This window comes from Bubalus bubalis, chromosome 5 (genome assembly GCF_019923935.1).
Source record: "Bubalus bubalis isolate 160015118507 breed Murrah chromosome 5, NDDB_SH_1, whole genome shotgun sequence".
Taxonomy (NCBI): domain Eukaryota; kingdom Metazoa; phylum Chordata; class Mammalia; order Artiodactyla; family Bovidae; genus Bubalus; species Bubalus bubalis.
This window is the reverse complement of record NC_059161.1, coordinates 29155424-29175781: the sequence shown is the minus strand read 5'-3', so window position 1 is coordinate 29175781 and position 20358 is coordinate 29155424. Positions and strand designations below refer to the sequence as shown.

General features: G+C 42.4%; 1 protein-coding gene across 5 annotated transcripts in view; it reads right to left on the bottom strand.

Annotated features, from left to right (window-relative positions):
* DDI2 (DNA damage inducible 1 homolog 2) overlaps window positions 1-19179 on the bottom strand; it is a 43720-nt gene extending 24541 nt beyond the window's left edge. For 3 of the 5 annotated variants that reach the window (XM_025285656.3, XM_044942858.1, XM_006072784.2), the window contains exons 1-5: window positions 18874-19179; window positions 10461-10590; window positions 7593-7829; window positions 5697-5823; window positions 1975-2102 (exon numbers count right to left, since the gene is read on the bottom strand). In XM_025285656.3, coding sequence (XP_025141441.1) covers window positions 1975-2102; window positions 5697-5823; window positions 7593-7829; window positions 10461-10590; window positions 18874-19011 — 760 coding nt within the window. In that variant the 5' untranslated portion in view covers window positions 19012-19179. Of the gene's footprint in view, window positions 1-1974; window positions 2103-5696; window positions 5824-7592; window positions 7830-10460; window positions 10591-18873 lie in introns of those variants that run through there. The other 2 variants (XM_025285657.3, XM_025285658.3) reach the window with 2 other exon arrangements.
* Between the last annotated feature and the right edge of the window lie 1179 nt (window positions 19180-20358).

Sequence of the window (20358 nt, the reverse complement as noted above, 5' to 3'; positions counted from 1 at the left end):
CTTCCACGCTACCAGGAGGAATGTCTCCTCTGCCTTACTCACTCTGACCCTCCTGTGCAGTGCCCTCTCCTCTCACTTCCTCTGAATTCCACTGATGCTTTAAGGCCCAGCTCAAGACCCACCTGCCCAGCTGACTGTCCTGTCCCAGTGATCTCTCCTCTCACTCAATTCCAACACTTTCTGTTCATACTGTGTGAAGTCACTCAGTCATGTCCAACTCTTTGTGACCCCACAGACTGTAGCCTACCAGGCTCCTCAGTCCGTGGAATTTTCTGTTCATATTACTCAAGATAACTTACACTTTATGGGCACTTAAAAGTTCTTTGGCATTCGAGGAATGTTAGCATCAAGAAGGTCCAGAAATAATGAAGGAAAAGGGATTTTAGGAAGGCAATTCTTTTTTTTTCCTCCTTCCTCACTCCACAAAAGCTAGTTACTGATGTAAAGTCTGCAAACTCAAAATGACAAGGGTCCCTTTCACCGCTCTCCTGCCTTTTCTCAAGGCTCAGGTCAAAGCCCCAATCCTCTCTCTACCCATGGAAACAGCTCAGTTCAAAGGGTCTCTCTTTGGAGAAGCAACACCTGAGCACCTCAGTCAGGGTGCGAATGTGGTCTTTATGCTCATCAAGATGCATTCAATATTTGCACAGTGGTTAAGAGTTCTGGCCTCAGGTAGATCTGGGGCTTTACCCAAAGCCTATTACTCATGAACCGTGTACACCTGGAAGACTGGCTTCACCTGTCTATGTCTACAAGTTTCCTTATCTATAAAACAGGGGTAACAGAACACAGTTCATAGGCGTAATGAGGATTAAACACAATGGAAGATGATATATGTTAAGCACCCAGCATGGTGCTTGGCACATCATAGGGGCTCAATAAATGCCAAGTGTTATCTCAGGGCTCCTTAGTAATTTGTCTCTCACTCATAGGAGCCCTATGAAACTCCAGTCTTACCCCCAAGCACTTAGCACTTCATAAACATTTTAAAAACTGAATAATCAGCAGATTCAAAGGTATGCATCTGAAGCCTAGCATGTGTTCAGATATTTTGTGGATGAACAAGTGGAGGAAAACCTACTTGAGCAGGATTTTTACTATGCTAGGAACACAGCCTATCTCGCAGAATGAGGGCAGAAGACCACGTGACACACACATGGTACTGCTCCATGTGGTCTGACTAAAAAGCAATGAGTTGTTGCTAAGAGAAAAGGTGCCACTTAGTTCAGGCAGTACCTGAATCCTCAAGTGGGGAACTCTCTGCTCCTGACCTGGCTATTAAGACCTTTAAGGGAAAGAGCCATGCCCCATACACCCTCACATTCCTCACCACTCACAGTAAAGTGCTGGCACACAGACTAAGCTCAAATATCTGTGTGACCTCTGCACACCTCCTTATGCTGCTGCTAAGTCGCTTCAGTCGTGTCCGACTCTGTGCAACCCCAGAGACGGCAGCCCACCAGGCTCGGCTGTCCCTGGGATTCTCCAGGCAAGAACACTGGAGTGGGTTGCCATTTCCTTCTCCAATGCATGAAAGTGAAAAGTGAAAGTGAAGTCGCTCAGTCGTGCCCGACTCTTAGCGACCACATGGACCGCAGCCCACCAGGCTCCTCCGTCCATGGGATTTTCCTGGCAAGAGTACTGGAGTGGGGGTGCCATTGCCTTCTCTGATACCTCCTTATAGTTCCTTATTTTAAACCCAGTTACTCCCCAGTTTTTTACAGAGGCATCCTACAAATTAGGATGCCAAGTACGGGAAGGTAGGAAGATAAAGAAGACACTGCAAAATACAAAACTGGTTAAGAAATAATTAAAGAGAAACCTACTACAAAGGAAAAATTGGCAAGTGAAACAAAAGCCCTTGGGCTTGTTAGTTAGGTATCCAAAGGAATACAGACACCAGTCTCCCCTTCTCCCTGTGTTTAGTCAGAATGCTGGATGTAGAGACAAAGAAACAAAAGACAGAGATGGCACCTGAGTCAACAAAGGCTTTCACAGGATGTCCATTCACTTTGCAGTTAATATAAAGCATCACTACTTGGCCAAAACTTTCTGGAGCCTCTTCCATGGCTATTGTCATGTTTTCCTCAATGTTCTGTTGCCTGTAACAAATCAAAACCAGGTATACTAATTGCATTGTTTCCATAAAGACAAATCTGTTTCAAAGTCACAGTATTAAAAACATTTGTACATATCATATGCTCCAACTATAGAGGCTGAGTCATGGAAATGACAATTGGTGCTTTACCCTGAAATATGTGATCTAGTAGGAGGAAGTGAGATACATCATTGGCAGAAAATCTAAAGGCATACAAATTACCTTCAGGTAAAAACAATTTTGTTCCTTTTACAAGTTTCAGAAACAGGAAAATAAACTGGAAAGCAAGGGTCACAACCTGCTTCATCCTGTAGGTTAGAATTTTACCAATGTTCCAATTTAAACTGAGGGTTTACTGGGTGTCTGTGTACGTTTCCTACATCCACTGCATTAAAACAGTTCACAAATATAATACACAGGTTTTTCAACTGCTTGAATCGCATCTGTTGCTTAATTTCCAAGTCCGGGTTTCTAATCTGTGAAATGAGGACAATGCTTTCTATTGTAGGACTGCTGAGAGCTATAAAGCATCTAGCATACAATGCTAAGAGCAGATGCTCAAAAATATCTACCTACTTGGGTACCTGTTAGAAAACTATACACACCTATATAAATCATATTTCACCTAGTCCATCAAAACATTTCTTCAAAAATGGAATGCATTCTAACATGAGAAAAGCACATAAGAAGGAGTTCCAGCTTACTCTAACATCTAAGGTGTTCATTCCCAGCTCTTTTTTTTTTTAAGTTTTTTGATGTGGATCATTTTTAAAGTTTTTTGTATTGAATTTGCTACAACACTGTCTCTGTTTTATGTTTCATTTTTTTGACCCTGAGGCATGTGGGATCTTAGCTTCCTACTCAGGGACTGAATCTGCACCCCCTGCATGGGAAGGTGAAGTCTTCACCACTGGACCACCAGGGAAGTCCCCAGCCTGCTGTCTTTGTGGGAACACAATCACACTATTTATTTACATACTGTCCTATTATACACAGCTCCTTTCATACTGCACTGGCAGAACTGCGTGCTCCTGACACAGACTGCATGGGCTGCAAAACCTAAAATACTTACTATCTGGCTCCTCATGGAAAAAGTCTGCTGACCTCTATTCTTGACTGTGCTTCCCAGGGGGCTCAGTGGTAAAGAAAACACCAGCCAGTGCATAAGCCACCGAAGACAAGGGTTCGATCCTTGGGTTGGAACATTCCCTGGAGGAGGAAACAGCAACTCACTCCAGTATTTTTGCCTGGGAAATGCTGGACAGAGGAACTTGGCCGGCTATAGTCCGTGTGGTCACACAAGTCAGACTTGACTAAGTGACTGAGCATGCATGAACATTCTAGACTGCAGTGCTTGTCCCTTTTGAAATAATACTCTAGCTTACTTGCATTGACGGTTTTACCAGACAGTCTGTAATAAAATATTAAACTTCTCAGAAAGTCAAAGTAAACTTGTTTAGTCAGGCAAATAGGAAAGCTACTCTATACCTCAATGGACACGTACCCTGTGTAACCACTGGTGTAGCACCAAATTAAACTGCCACAGGCATTTAATACAGTTACATAGCTTTTCTCCTAGGTCACATAACTAAATTTATTATCATATTAATACATATATGTGAAATTCAGAAAAATGGTACAGATGAACCTATTTGCAGGGCAAGTATAGAGACACAGATGTAGAGAATGAACATGTGGACACAGCAGAGGAAGGGGAGGGTGGGAGGACCTGGGACACTGGGATTGACATCTGTGTACTGCCATGTGTAAAACATACAGCTAGTGGGAACCTGCTGGAAACCTGCCGTATAGCGCAGGGAGCTCAGCTCAGTGCTCTGTGGTGACCTAGAGGGGAGGGAAGGGTAGGAGGGAGGGAGGTCCAAGAGGGAAGGGATATATGTATACATACAGCTGATTTGCCTTGTTGTACACTGGAAACTAACACAACATTGTAAAGTAATTATACCCCGATTAAAAAAAAACAACCAAACAAAAAACCCCCTAAAATTGGTTGGGCACTCCTAACTTTACACTGACTCTAACCAAGGTAAGTTTCAACACAAAAACTGCCTGAAATAATACTCGTTACTTTGGCGACCCTAGGGTGTGTGTCACTTCATGGACACAAGGTTTTCTCCTTTAAAAGAATACATGCTTGGTCCCAGTTCCTCTACCTCCCCCTGGGAAGAAACATGAGCCATGTGAATGTGCCTCATTTCACTTCTCTTCCAACAGTTCCATGTCATGGTTTGGCTATGATGCTCCTCGCTCTCTGCCCTCACCCCCACTTTCCCGGCTTGAATGCAACTTGTCCCCGAGAAGAGTTATGTCAGGTTCCCTCACAGCTGCAATGTGGTCTAGTTCAGAAAACACAACTATCTCGCCATTTCTCTGCACAGATTTAATTCGTGAAATAGTTGATAGTATCTGATACAATTAATGGGAAGGCTTATACAAACAAGAACAGAAGGGAATGGCTTAGGGCTGTTAACTGATTCTGGCATATTTACATTTCTTTGATTTCAAAGGTACTCAGAGAAATAAGAAAACCTTTATTTGACTTCCAAGCTGACAATGACCAAGTCAGGCTTCTTTTAAGTAACCAAAGATGATGATCAGGCCCCTAACAGGAGTCCTATTACAGTTACACTGTTCTTAGTCATACTATGGCCTTCAATTAGCAATAAAAACTGAATCTGGGATCGGAGAAAGCAGCTATTCTTTTATTCTAAGGGACTGACTGAACTGTATCTTGCCTGAGACCAGGAAGGGGACCAAGGCGGGCGATAGCATCCTTGGTCCTGTTTATGTCCCACACTTAAGACGCTGATTCATCAGATTGGGGAGTAAAGCCCAAGCACCTGCATTTTTAAGAACTTCTCTATGACTTTAATGTTGCCCCAGATTAGAACCACAGCATCAGAGAATCTGGAGCTGGAACGAGTCCTGCCATCATTTTACCTGCTGAGGCTGGCACAAGAACTGTGGACAGAAAGAAGACTTAGGACAGTAAGGTTCCTCTTTGCACAGTTCCCTCTAATCCAATCACGTCCAAGTCCTGGATTTAATCAGAGCTTGAGAGTTATGTTTGAGGAGCGCCCAATGAGCTTGAGTAGCCAGCCCACTAGTTTCACCAAACTGGGGACTTCTGCTCAGCCCTGGGAGCATCAGCCTGGAGTTGCCTTAATAACATGCTGTGGGTTAGACGGGCAGTCTTTTTTATGCTTTCAGTGCTGTGTGCAGCATGCAAGATCTTAGTTCCTCGACCAGGGAGTAAACCTGTGCCTCCTGTGGTGGAAGTGCTGGGTCTTAACCACGGGACCGCTAGGAAAGTCTCCAAGTCAGGGAATCTTTATTAAAATTTTAGAAGAGAAAGTCATTAAGTTAGGTAGCTGTACCTCTGTAATACTGAATCAAAATGTGAGGAAAACGGAAGAGAGAATAAACCAGAAGACTGAACCTACTCTTTCAGTAGGTTTTACATAAATGCAAAATAAGGAATCCACCTCAAAGCAGATGCCCAAAGAATATAAGATCACCTGCAGTTTGGGAAATCTGGATTCTCTAAATCTTGCTCTTTGGGCGAAGGAGTTATTACCTTATATCTTCTTCTATCTTTGCCTGAGCTTCAAGATCAAAAGGGTCCGCAGAAAAGAGACGAATCCTTTCTTGCTCTCTCCGGGCTCGGTCCTGTTGCTGCTCCACCAGGACCCTAGAAAATCTCTCTGCAAGAATGGGGTGGGGGTGGTGGTGGTGATCTTAAGAATCATTATATTTTCTTTATTAGTACTTTTCCACATCAAACAATTTCTCAAGATACAACTGTAAAGGATGCAGAAAGGATGGCTAAAAATCATTTAAGATGAGCAATTAACGTTTACTTTCTATTCTTGGAGGCAAAGATTACTTATTTACCTAAATTTAGTGTAAGGAAATAAAGTATTTGCAAACACCATCTCAGAGATGATTACTTTTCAATTTAAATCAGTGGAGAATGACCCTCAGTGTGGCAGATAAATGACTCTCCCCTCCCCTCTCCCCACCTTTATTATCCTATTACCTAGAAATAAAATAGAGCATTACCATCCCTTTTTTCCTCTTCTAGATTTTTCTCCTTTACAATACTCTCTGCTTTAAAGCAGATAAATTATAAGCAAACTACTGTTAGTCTATCTGTATTACCTGATGGATTCTAAGCAGAAAAATCAGTAAAGAGAAAACACTGCTTGCGATAAGATGTATGTTACAAGAACCACCTTTATTTGATATTTCTTAGATATGAGTATATTCAAATGCATAAATGTAAAAGTGCCATCATCATGGTCTTTGGCAATTATATATGCTGCAAAAGAAATTAAAGAAACCAAGATAATGGTCATATGAACTAATACACACAGCATGGATGAATCTAAAAAACACCAAGTTGAGTGAAAGAAACTTGACACAAGCAAGGACATAAGATATGATTCCATTTATATCAAAATAAAAATTAGGCAAAAACTGACCCATGATAAGTATCAGAATAGAGGGAGCTGATAAGGGGTGGAAACTGACTTAGAAGAAAACATAATGGAGCTTTCAGGAGTGACAGAAATGTTCTATATTTTGACTAGGGTGCTGGTTACATTAATTCGTCAAAACTCAATCAACTGAATGCTTAAAATCTAAGTATTTCTTTATAGGGAAATATTACCTAAACTTTATGGTTACTGAGGAATGAGTCATTAAGTGTCTGTTTGTTCTAAAATTTAATCAGTGGGGTTTCACAAACCTAGAAGTAAAACTGGAGCAATCTACAGAGAAAACTGTCATAAAGATGACTAAAAATGAATGTTCTGTTAAATACAAGAATGGCTCAAATACAGCTCCAAATAAACTTTTGGACAGTTGGTGACAGCCCCACTATCATTAAATTTAGGGTGAATGGGAATAAAGGGGTTGCATTCTGCCATACAGGCTGATGCCACCGGACCTGGAACTCAAATCGTTTCATCTGGCATCAGCTGGTTAACTGGACCTTCTTTAACTGAGGGTCTAATGAAACAGACTGAAATACCAGTACCTGGCTATAACAAATAGTATCTGCAAAAAAAAACACAAAAAACCCCACACAAAAACAAACTAAAATCTCTTGAATCACTATGCTGTACACCTGAAACTAAAGCAATATTGTAAATAACTTATTCTTCAATTAAAAAAGATCTGTACCTGGGTTATATGCTGCTGAAATAATTAGGGGGAAAAAAAAAGAGGAATGAAGGGGACTGGTTGAGTGGGGTTTCAGAATTCTTGATATCCCTAAAGTTCTGTCACTATTGCCAACTAACCAGTCTTTGACATCAGCACTAATTTACCTCTCACAGACCAACTGATATGTTCAAGAAGTCATGTGACTCAGTGGGCTGAACAGACCAGTTGCCTGAATTTCTCCCCATTTGCTGTGAAACTATTTGCCTCAGGTCAGCTTGACGGCCTTCCAATTTTATAAGCTTACCAAGATCTCCACTGAGCAGAGCGTCTGCCAAGGGTGGATTGCGTTCCTTCAGCAAGGACAGCTCATGGGGGTTGGCCAGCAACATGTCTCGGAGCAAGGCTGGATTGTCCAAGCCCTGAGGAGATGAAGCTATTTCTCCAGGGGCTGAGTGGGACTGCTGCACTCCTGGTGGCTGGCGCTGCCGGGTGTTTGACGTGCCAGGCACAGCTATGCTACGGAAGTCTATTCGGGGTAAGTCTGTTGGGGAGAATTGATTCAAAGTTTACTTCAAATGACTCCATAAGAACAAGTATTTGAAGGAAGCAGCCAATTTGCACATACGTGGTATGTATTAGTAGTAGATGGTAACCATAGACATTCTGAATGCCCTTTCCCTGGTTCTTTCTCACGCTGACTTTGAATATAAAGACTGCAGTCCAAGAGTGAACAGGTAGGAAAGAACAGAAAGAGAAAAACAGGGGTTTGGGAGGTGGTAGGGATAAGGAGACAATGGTAATGATCTCAAATTTGGGGTTCATAAAATATCCCAGGATAGTAAGTTTTTAATTACTCATGTCTTAAAAAAAAAAAAGAAAAAAAAAAAATCAAAGTCAGTCTCAAATATAACCACATAAATCTGAATGCAGGTCTTAAGAAAAATCCTAGTCTGCTTTGACATATGCTTCAAAAAGCCCTGACATCCTGGGTAAAGAATACTATATATATCAAATGAATGTTAGATGTTAACTTCTACAAGTATGTGCTACACATATTAGTGCTTTGAATTTATGCTTTTATCTGTGCATCACTGCTAACTCTTCTCACACCCTGGGGAGCCAGTGGGTATAATCATTTCACCGAAGAGAAAAAAAGAAGAAAAGGAACTGCAAAGCTTCTCAGTGCTGAGCACACCAAAAGATTTCACAGGTTCACAGCCCACATCCCAGGTTCCATACTCCAGGGTGAGCTGACCTTATTAAAATGAAAGAAAAATAAAAGGGAGCTTTACCCAAAGGACCCACATATAGTATGATTCCATTTGTGAAATGTCCAGAATAGGAAAATACGGAGACAGAAAGTAGATTGATGGTTGCTGAGGGCCAGGAGGTGTGAGGGTAGATGGGGAATGACTGCTAATGGGTACACAGTTTTTTGTAAAGATGATGAAAATGTGCTAAAACTGATCATAGTGATGGATGCACAATTCTCAATATACTAAAAATCATGAATTGCACCCTTTAAACGCGTGAACTGTGTGGTAGTGAATGATATCTCAATAAAGCTGCTATTGGAAAAAAAAAAAGAGCCATATTAAATAGGGAAAAGAAAACAAACACAGAACCCAAGTATGTAGCCAGAATGATGGGCTAAGACTGAGTGAACCCACATTTCTTCAACCCTAAAATGTATTTGATGACTGTACCTGTTCCAAGTCTGGGGCTGTCCTGAAGACTTTAGGACTTCAACTAGAAAAAGGGAACGTTTACACCCATGCGTAAAGTTTCAGCCTCTTAGCATGGGTTCAACTAGGCACTTTTTGTCAAACAGACCTCAGTGGCAGTGTGTGTGTGTGTATGTATACATGCACATGAACTCTGAGCCAATGAAAAAAGTGAAGTGAATAAGATAATCTTTGTGCAGTAGCTAATCTAGGTCAACCAGCAAAACATATATGGTTGGGTGGGTCCTCCTTATGGGTTGAGAAATTTTCATTTCAACTGTTATCTTGAGAGTCCACTCACTTCAGAATAATTTTGAAAAAACCTGTCTACATTATAGACCAGACTGCCTCCCCTCCCCCATCTAGTGGCTTCTCTTGATCCTGTGGCACAGTCAGGGGTAAAAAAAAAACAGTGAATCTCCGGAACTAACAATTTCACCAAATTGACCAGAATAAGATTTGGGTTTGACTGACGGGCGTATCTCAATCACTTCTCTTTCTAAAGTTTAACAGTAACCCCCAGGGAATAACATAATTCAGAAATGAAAGGAACAGGACTTGATGGTCTCCCATAGCTCCAGTTTCAGGCTGAATGGAAGCACTGTGTTCTAAACTGGAGTCTTTCATCACCCAGACACCTAAACTTCTTTGAGAATCTGAAGCAAGCTATGGACCATCTCCTCATCAAATGCACAGATACACACACAACTCTGCACACTATTTCAAGGACATGGAAACTTCCTAATTCTCAATGCACAGATTCTAGATGTAGTGTCTAAAACAAATAACAGTTTCTTTTTCATGATTAACAAAGCTGGTGGGAAAAAAACAGAACTTGGTGGTCCAACTGCTTAATGTTCATAAGGCTCAGAGTAATGGGGAAAACACCAAGTTTTAAATCCTGTGCTGTCACTTACTAGCTATGCAACTTTGGAAATGATTATTTAAAAATCAGCGCTTCATCTGCTAATGGTTAAGAAATGTCAAGAGGTATCTTTTCTCCTATTACAGTTATGGGATGAAACGCGGGCACAAGTGCCTGGCTGACTGTAAAACGCTCAGCAAAGGCCTATCACTGACGGCCCGACACAAAGCAGCAGAAGTCCGCCACGAAGCACAGGCACCCGTGGCCTGGCAAGTCCTTCCCGGGACAAAATGAGGGCTGCTAACAACAGAGCCTAACGTTTACTGAGAAGGCTTGCTCTGTGCTGAAGGTTCATATGCATTATTCTCCCATCAACTCTAGGAGTTGTGGTTTATTACAGCACCTGTCTTACAGGTGAGGAAATGGACTCAGAGAAGTTAACTTGTCCACAGTTACCCAGCAAGCAAGCAGCACAGTCAGGATTTGTATCCTTGTAGTCTGAATCCAAGGCGAATCCAAGACCCGGAACTATGCTATCTACTAACGCTTGCCAGGGCTGTGAAATCATTACAAGCTGCCTTACTTGGGAACTGCACCGAAGGTCGAGGGTCTGCATTCTCCTTCTGTCGTAAAATCACAACGTCGCCATCTTTTAAGCCGTAAGACGCCAGTGATCTGTGGTTGTCTGTGAGAGGCCTTTCAGCGTAGACAATCTACAACCAGAAAAGATTTGAACAGTATAAAGCGCTGAGAAGTAACACAGCACAGAACAGAAAGACCACAGTTTTCCTCTTCATTGGAGAATGCCACTCCCTGCTCAAACCCTCCAGCCATTTCCCATCACATCCAGAATAAAAGCCAAAATCCTTCCCGTAAAGGCCCAAACAAACAGTTTGGTCCCTGGCTCCCCACAACCTCATCTCATACCATGACTGTTGTTCCTCAAATAACACCAGCAAGTTCCCCCTCAAGGTTGTTTCACTTGTTGTTCTCTTTACCTGAGGAATGTTCTTTCCCAGGTTGGTTTTTTTTTTTTTAAGGTTTCTGATCAAACCTTACTCCTTCAGAGTCCTTCCCTAATGACCCTAGTTAAGACACGCCCTCACTTCCCATATTATATACTTATTTCTTTATGGTCTCTCTGCCCCATGAAAAAGTAAGATACTCTGAGGACAAGAACTTTGCTTTTTTCACCATATCCAAATTGCCTAGAACAGGGGCCTGGAAGAGGAATAATGCCCAAGTATTAGCTGAATTAAAGGACAAATGGATCTAAGGGAGGCAGACAATTTTATATTTAATATTCAGCAGAGAGGGAAATGGGAATGATTTGTTCTGGGGATGATAACTACAATACTATTAAATAATATGTTGACTCCCCATCCACAAGTTTTAGTGAGATATAATTGACATACAATACTGTATTAGTTCTGGTTGTACACCATGATAATTTGATATACGTATGTAATGTAAAATGATCACCATATATTTCGTTAACGTCTGTTACTTCACAGAGTTATAAAAATTTTCTTCTTGTGATGAGAACTTTTAAGATCTACCCTTAGCAACTTTCAAAAATATGATACAGTGTTAATTTCAGTCACCCTGCAAGACAAGACATCCCCATGTGTCCATTTCTTTCTTTTTTATTTGGTTGTGCTGGGTCTTAGTTGCAGCACCAATGGGATCTAGTTCCCTGACCAAGGACTGAAGTCGGGCCTCCTGCTCTGGGAGTCTTAGCCACTGGCCCACCAGTGAAGTACCCCTCATGTGTCCACCTTTAAATCCTCTCCACTTTGGCAAGTCTGAGAGGTTGCAAATAGTAAGTTCTTCCTTCTCTTCAACCATCCTCAAACTTTTCTCACTCTTATGTTTATGAGCAGAAGAGAAAAGTGGAAGAAATTCAGAAAGCACAATTAAACACAGATGGAAAAAAGGATCAGGGATGTACAATAATAAAAATATTTGTATGATGTGCAATCAAACACTGAAGAAAGCCTGAGAGCACAAAAACAGATGAAACAACGGGCTGTGAAAAGAACAAGAGATACACGATGGACACACTGATTTTACCATGAAGGAATGTAAAAGCCTACCCTGCATTATGACCTACTCCGTAGAGAGGTATTCAGAATAAACAGAGGCTCTGAATGGTTTTCTCGCTAATGATTCACTTTCCAGGAGGCCACTGGTAAACTGAGGAACCTGCGTTCTGTCCTGACTCTGACGAGGCCCCCATCACTCAACTGGTCTGGGCTTCCCATTTTCCATTTGTCAAGCATGTAGCTGGGGCTAGATAATCACACCTACACACAGCTGTCCCTTCCCCATGTTTCTGCTATACTACCATTTTACAAGGTTTCCTCACATGTCCTCATAGCTCTCACAGCAAAACTGCCTGACACAGAACCTGAAAAACAGAGGATTTAAACTGGGGGAAAAAAAAATCTGCCATATCTGCTCTCAGAATCTGCACTTACATAAGAAATAGAAAAAGAAACTGAATTTAGTTGCTTCCAAAATCAAATACTTCCGGGGTTGAGCCCAAAAAAAGGATTTGCAGAGTTTGTAGCTTGAATTCTATTTTATAAGTTCTGTACAGGACTAGAAAAAGTATTGTTAGTTCTAACCCTCACCTGCAAAGTTAAAACATGTTACAACAGATCACAACTGTTATTCTGTCAACCTATTCACACCCCCCTACTTAATCAGCACCTTGTGTACTGTGCTCAGTTGCTCAGTGGTGTCCACAGCCCCCAGGCTTCTCTATCCAGGCAAGAATACTGGAGTAGGATGCCATCTCCTACTCCAGGGGATCTTCTCGACCCAGGGATCGAACCCAAGTCTTTCATCTCCTGCACTGGCAGGTGGATTCTTTACTACTGAGCCACCTGGGAAGCCCACTTAAGCATGTATCTCATAGTAAAAGTACACCAGAATCAACACAGATGGTTTGTAATACAATCTGAGAGTCATATTATGACTTCTGGGACTGCTTTAAAAACCACCACAAATCTGAAGTGACAAGTGTCCTGGGTTGAGGTGTGCAGCAAGAAGCGTACCAAGAGAAACGTTACGCAGCCAGCTCCAACAGAGGGGCTTCAACTTTGTGAAGCAACCATAATGGAGGTACTAGTGGCCTAAGGCCTATCGGGTAAGAAATTCAATTTTCCAGGGTCAGAAACTCAACTACCAGTATATTTAGAGACACGTGATCAGTCAACAGGTTCTAACTGTACTTTTTAGAAAAGAACATTTACTTATCTACTCAAAGAAATCAAACTCAGGAGAATCTGAATGCTCCATTCCACAAGATTACTGAATTTTCTTCAGGCTGTAAATACTCCATGGAAAGCCATATTAAAACAGCAGACAGCTAACACTGGGTGAGCTCCTACCAGAGCCAGCGTCTCACTAGGTTCTCACAGTTTCTCGCCTAACCCTCATATTCTCTTGTCTAAGTCTCACAACCATCTTATGAAATAGACATTAACTGTCCCATTTGATATACAGTTAAGTGACCTGAGGCTCCAAGGCTATTAAGAGAACTGGGACTGGGACCACATCTGCCTGACTTTACAGCCACACTCTCTCCTAGAACCACACACAACTTTCCCAAACAGAAGTCCAACATGGCCTGGTGAATTAGCTGGGTGACCTTTCCAAGGACTATTAAGCCCCCCATCACCACTAAAGGTGGCTCAGTGGTAAACAATCTGCCTGCCAACACAGAGATAAAGGAGATGTGGGTTTGATCCCTTGGTTGGGAAGATCCCCTGAAGGAGGAAATGGCAGCTACTCCAGAATTCTTGCCTGGGAAATCCCATGGACAGAGGAACATGGCGGGCTACAGTCCATGGGGTTGCAAAGAGTCGGACACGACTGAGCGCATACACACGCACCACTAGAGGCCTCTACTCACCAGGGGATCAAAACACATCCATTGTCCAATGCACCCCTTGCCCTGAACAGGAAGAAAGGAGCACTGGCAACTCCTCACTCTTTGGATTCCCATTTTACAGATGCCGTACATCAATCCATCCTGTTTAGTTAAACAGTCTTCCCTCAGTGGACAACATAATTTAAGAAGCAGGTGGCCTAATCTAACAATAAAAATGTAAGAACCAGGTAGTCACTACCCTCAAATGTGTACATGAAATATGGAAGACTGCTATCTGCTCCAATTTCCTATACTAGACTGGAAATATGACTGGAGAATTTCACTAGACTGGAGAATGTGGGTAAGGAGCAAACATTCTCCATACTGACGAAGCAGCAGATGTATACCATTCTAGTCCAAGGGCACAGATGAGATAGCAGCTCAGTTGAAATTATAACTGCCACAAAGAACTTTTGTTGTTGTTATTGTTGTTGTTAAAACAGGCTTAAGAATCTAAGAAACAATTATTCTGCAACCAACGTCCCAGAATAAGTCTGAATGATTTTTCAACTTAATATGAGACCAGGAGATAAATGGTTTCAAATTTCTACCAGTCAAAACAAGTTTTGATAATGGCACTGGTGATGCTTTCTACCATTCATAATATGCAGCTCAAAGATTATAAGGCTCAAAATTCAAGTTTTGCCATTTATAAGAACATACAACAGGAAAATTTATACAACTACAAGCCTTAATCTCCAAAACTGGCACAACTCTTAGTACTTGCTCCAGCGTAGACACCCCAGAGATTGAATTCTCATCTTAGCCAACATTCAGTGATAGACTAATTAATATGACTCCAGAACCTCTCAGTAGGATGTCAACAGTTTCCAGGTCTCTGAGCAACTTCAATCAATCAACAGGTATCGTAACAATACATTTTTAGCATTAAGGATCATAAAACAACCACAAAACCCTTAGAATCAAATTTGAACAGCTTCATAATAGTATCTACCATTGACTGAAAATGCACTATATACCAAGTGATCTACACATACTATCCAATGTTAACAGTCAGCTTGACTTTTACAACAGTTCTGGAAGATAATTTGGCAACAGTTACTAAGAGCCTCTCAAAAATCTGGCAATTTCATATCTAAGAATTTATCCTAAGAAAACAATCCAAAATGGGGACAAAGCCTTAAATATAAAGGTATCCATGGAAATGTTATTCAAAACTAGTTCCAAATGCCCCCAATTAAAATGCCCAGCAATGCTGCTACTGCTGCTAAGTCACTTCAGTCGTGTCCGACTCTGTGTGACCCTATAGACGGCAGCCCACCAGGCTCCCCCGTCCCTGGGATTCTCCATGCAAGAACACTGGAGTGGGTTGCCATTTCCTTCTCCAATGCATGAAAGTGAAAAGTGAAAGTGAAGTCGCTCAGTCGTGTCCGACCCTCAGTGACCCCATGGACTGCAGCCCACCAGGCTCCTCCATCCATGGGATTTTCCAGGCAAGAGTACTGGAGTGGGGTGCCATTGCCTTCTCCGGCCCAGCAACAGGGAAACTATTAAATAAATTGTAATACATCTATATGATGATAAATTATGTGGCCATTAAAATGATAAATTGTGAAGATTTGAATGTTAATGGGAGGGACTTCCCTGGCATTCTAGTGGTTAAGACCCTGAGCTTCCACTGCAGGGGGCACAGATTCAATTCCTGGTTGTGGAACCAAGACTTCTACATGCTGTGCAGCGCAGTCAAAAAAAAATGAAAGAAAAAAAATTGAACTGTTACGGGAAAATGTTGACAATGTACTTTGACTAAACAAAGTAAGGGATGAAACTGTTTACTATAGTTCAGGCCACATGTTTAAAAGATATATTTTAACTATATTTAAGAAGAAAAAAGCTTAGGAAAAAAATTTACTAAGATGTAAACTGCAGCTATCTGAGTTAGGTAATAAATAATAGTGTTCTTCTTTCTCCTTTGGTGTATGTTACAAGTAATGAACATGTAGTATTTAACAGAAAAGAAATATATGAAAACTACCTGTGAAAACAAGCATGCCAAAATCAGCTACAAAAGCAATTTTCAGTTTCTATTGGTTTAAAATAGTGTTTTACAAACCACAGAACATTCTGTGTGCAGCTTCATTTCCAGGATCATACAGTTACTGCTATTATTTCGTATTTAAATATGCTTTTCATTTGAGAGTACTTACACACCTTGCACACTTTTTTTTTTGTTAACCACATGCCACCTACAGGGGTAAATTATAACAATGTTTCAAAACTGCAAAGATATTAATTGTAAGTGAAGTTAAGTTCCTATAACTGTTTGCAATTTCTCCAGCCTAGTCTGCATCAAAGCATCAAACAGGGCCATGCCTGGCTTCCAAGCCCACACTTGTGTTAAGAGATGGAACATGCCCAGCTTTAATCACATGTACAAGTAGAGATTGTGTCTATTCTAAATTTGTTATCACTGCATTATAACTATTACAACAACTAGAGCTGTTAAAAGTTAACACCCTTTCCCATTGTAGCCTCATGCACGATCCATGCCAGTCTTGAAAAACTGAAATTAAACCAGTGATCTTTAATGTGGGTCAGACATTCAAGATAGTTCTTCAAGGATGCAGGAAGAAAATAGAAAATATTAGAATTTTCATTTCCATTTTAAGGAAGTTTATCCTTCCTTAAATTCTATCCTGGGCCTGTTTATACTGTATCTAAGGTATTACTTCATGTATATAACTGATGTTTACAGCTATTATATATCCATACATGTAATATACATGCATTTATATTATGCATACACCACTAGTTCATATATATTAATGATATGTATCACAAAAATGAATATTTCAAAACATTTTACTTAGAAGGATAAGTAAGCAAAAAAGTGTGCATACCAGTGGTCTGAAAACACAGTGACAGGAAGAAATAGTCAGGAACAAGAAAAAAAAAAATCCCTTTAGAAACGGCATCAGAAATGGAGGTGAAGGAATGAGAACAGAGAAGGAAAATAAGGACAGTAAAGGTAAAGAGACCAGGAGAACTCTGAGAGGGAGTGGGGGGAGGTGAGAAGCAGGGGAGAACCCTGGGAGGTAAAGCAGTGGAAGGGAATACGCCAAGGAAGTGAAAATGATATATATGTGTATAAAAACTACAATGATGTTTACTATTATGATTTGGTGAAAGGAAATGACTCAAATGTCTAGGGTGGATCCTGTTCCTGCCTGATGGGCAAGCAACTGAAAGACAACCGACCACCAGACATCCTAAAATAGACACTGTGTTAGGTTACAATGGAGCCAACAGAAGAAACTTGAAAAACAGGAGTTGTTTACTGGCTACTTAAGACAGGCTTAACACTAGTAGGAGCCCAGGTTTCCATATGCTAATTTGGCTTGGGAAGGAAGTAAATGCCAAAACACTGACGATGAATAAGAAAGAATCTGGAGTTAGCCTAAACGTTCAATTAGCAAGGTATTCCGAACCTGCCACGCTGGCAGGACAGTGCGTGCCTTGACCATACAATTAATCGTCTTTCACTCTAACACTCTCTTTATTTACATTTTTGGCTACAGCGATTTCAAAAAGTGCAGGAATACAGAAATCACAATCTTTGTCTTCTCTCAAGCCCAACAACAAAATCAATTTACAGTTTTTTAGTCCACTTACCAACTGGTGATTGTAAGCAGGGTAAAAAGAACAGCCAGAGGGAAGAGAACAACTGAAAAAGCCACCTTCAAAAATCTGAGTTGATTTTCCCTCCCCACTTAAACTGTTGTTTTGTAGCTCTGTACCTGAGGGATTCACAGACAGGAACTGGATCCTGAGTTTTTCTGGATGCCTTTATAGAAGTTCCAAGAAATCCCTTTTACCAATATCTTTGTATATTTTGCCAGAATGTCAATTTGAGTGACATCCTGTGACCCAAAATAAAGTCTTTCCTGATACTCAGCTTATGCCAACTTCTAAAGTTCAAAGTGTAAAGGAATCATACTTACTTCTGAACAAAATATTGACACATTTGTTTACCATAACACAGGGCAGAACAAGCTGTAATGAGGCAATAGTTTTTGGAACTATTTCATAACTGCAGTAGGAAATCAAGATTTACCTTCTGGGGCCTTGGACAACTTCTATAATTTTACTAATGTTTAGACTATGTCCTTCAAGGTCCACTTATCAAGTCAGGATTTAGATGTTTTAGTGTGATGGCCACGGAGTTATAGTCATCAATTCTGTTTGGTGGCAGACCCCACACATTTTCTGAGAAGAAATTACTTTGCTTACTTAAAATGTAGGAGCAGTCAAATTTCTTTCCAGCAGGGTAAGGGAAATGAAACAACCCAGTCACACTGAGGCCCATTTTAAAGCTAATAGCCTCAAAATGTACTGAGCTTTGAACTCACCCAGACTCTGAACTGGGATCTAAAAGAAAGGGATCTTGACGCACTACGGGGGAAGAGACCAGAGAAATAGTTCAGGTGAACTAATAATTAATTTAAAAATATTAATTTAACCAGAAACGCATGTGACAGGGAAAAAGAGCATTTCCAAAGGCTTCAAAACAAGACGGTGCAAGTCTCAAACTTTTCCTTTCACTTAGAGCGTAAATTTTTATATTTAAAGGTAAATTAAGTTTACTTAGGCAGGAGCCCTCTCCAAAAAAGCAGGTGAACATTTACCACAGAGACCTAAACTGGTATTTCTGGTTGGGGAAGCAGGATGTATAAACTCTCGCAAACCTACGGCTTCTTCTTAGGTCTGCGATGACACCTCGAACTCAGGAAATTAGAGAAGGGGCCAAAGAGCCAAAAGGTGATACGCGCCCCACAGTCCACGCGCCTCTCAGGCTGCAGTGGGTGCGTATGCGGTCAGGTTCTCCGCTCCCTCCCCCAGCACCCCACCCCAATCTCGGGGTGTGTGGGGGCAGCTCCCCATTCCAGCTCTCTCCCGGATGCGGGGGTGGGCTGGGAATGGCCATCCTGCTTCCCCTACACGCCCCCAATTCCTCACCAGCAGCAAAGGGAGGGCGTGAGGCCCCAAGGCGGGAGGGCTAGCTCCGCAGGGAGGCCCCGATCGCTGCCCAGCGTACCTGGCTCTCAGCCGCGGGAATGCCGGACTCGAGCTCACACAGAGCGCGGAAGTTGTGCAGCTCAAAGTCGGCGTCGACCTGGAGGGAAAAGGTCACCTCGGAGAGGTCCCTCCGCACACAGTACACGGTGAGCAGCATGGCCCGGGCCCGACCCAGCTCGGCTCGGCCCGGCCTCGGCGAGGAGGGACGGGGCGGCGGCGGGGCCTGGCTGGTGCAGCAGGCTGACGGCGCGGGTTGCTCGCTCGCCCGCCCGCTCGCTCGCTCCTTCCCTCCCTCACACACGCTCAGTGACTCACTCCCTCCCGCCCTCACCAGCAAGCACGGCCGCCACCACCCGCCTGCGACTCCGTCTGCCTGCCTGCCGGCCTGCCTCCCACCGCTGCCGCCAAGCGCGCCGGCCGCCCGGCGCCCCGCCCCGCCGCAACGCGGATGCCGTAAAGCCCTCCTGGCCCGCTCCGCCTTCGCAGCGCAGCGAAGGGGCGGGGCTGGGAAGGGGAGGCGGGAAGCAGGAAAAGGTTGGAGGGGGTCGTGGGAGGAGAGATGGAGAAGGATGAGGGCACGGAAAGGGATGAGAAAGGAAAAACTATTTATCGCTTGACCTAATAAGTAACGTCTGTGGAGGACTCCAAAAATTTCATTTATTTATCCAACAGGCCTTTATTGAGTGCCAGTTGGCAAATATCCACGTGGGTACAGAAATGAGTAAAAAGAAAAGCCTTTGCCCTTAAGGAACTCTGAAGCTGATAATGGAGACTGACAACCAAGCAGATAGTTCTAAAACATATTTTCCAACGTAGAAATTGAGGCTCAGGGAGCTTGCTTTTCTTCTTCTGATGATGATTAGGGTTAAAACCAAAATTATTACCCTATCTAGTGTATAGGACCCCAGCTCACTGGCCCCTGCCTTCCTCTGCAGCCCTGCCTCCTGAGCCCCTTCTGCACTTTCCCCTCCTGCCACACTGACTTTCAGTTCCTCCTAGGCTCCGTCTCCCTGCCTCGTGAATGGTTTTCCTTCTATTCACCAGGACTGTCTCTTTCGCTGACAAATCCCAGCACCACTGCAGTAACTTTGTTGGGCACAGCTTAGAATCCACCGGATAAAATATGTGCTACTTTAATGGCCTATTTAAGGCCACGTAACTGATGAGAAGTAGAAGCCCAAAACATGAGGATGAGTCAGAATACCGAAACAGAAAGAGGAAGACACAATGTATGTAAGATTGGCATCTCCCCATTTACCCCATCACTCCCCATGGAGTAGGAACACGCTCTTCTATTATAAAGAAAGGGAAGAGGGATCAAGATAGCTATGGATGCTGGTAAGTGTGGATAGATTGGGGGGTAAGAAAGTAAGCGAAAGACCAGCTATAGATGGTTCTCTGTAAAGGAGGAGGACGGTTATCTGTGGAAAATAAAAACAGAAGGTGGAAGAAGTGGGTGGGGTGAAGAAGAGTGGTCTGTATCAGCTACTGCTGTTTCCATCGT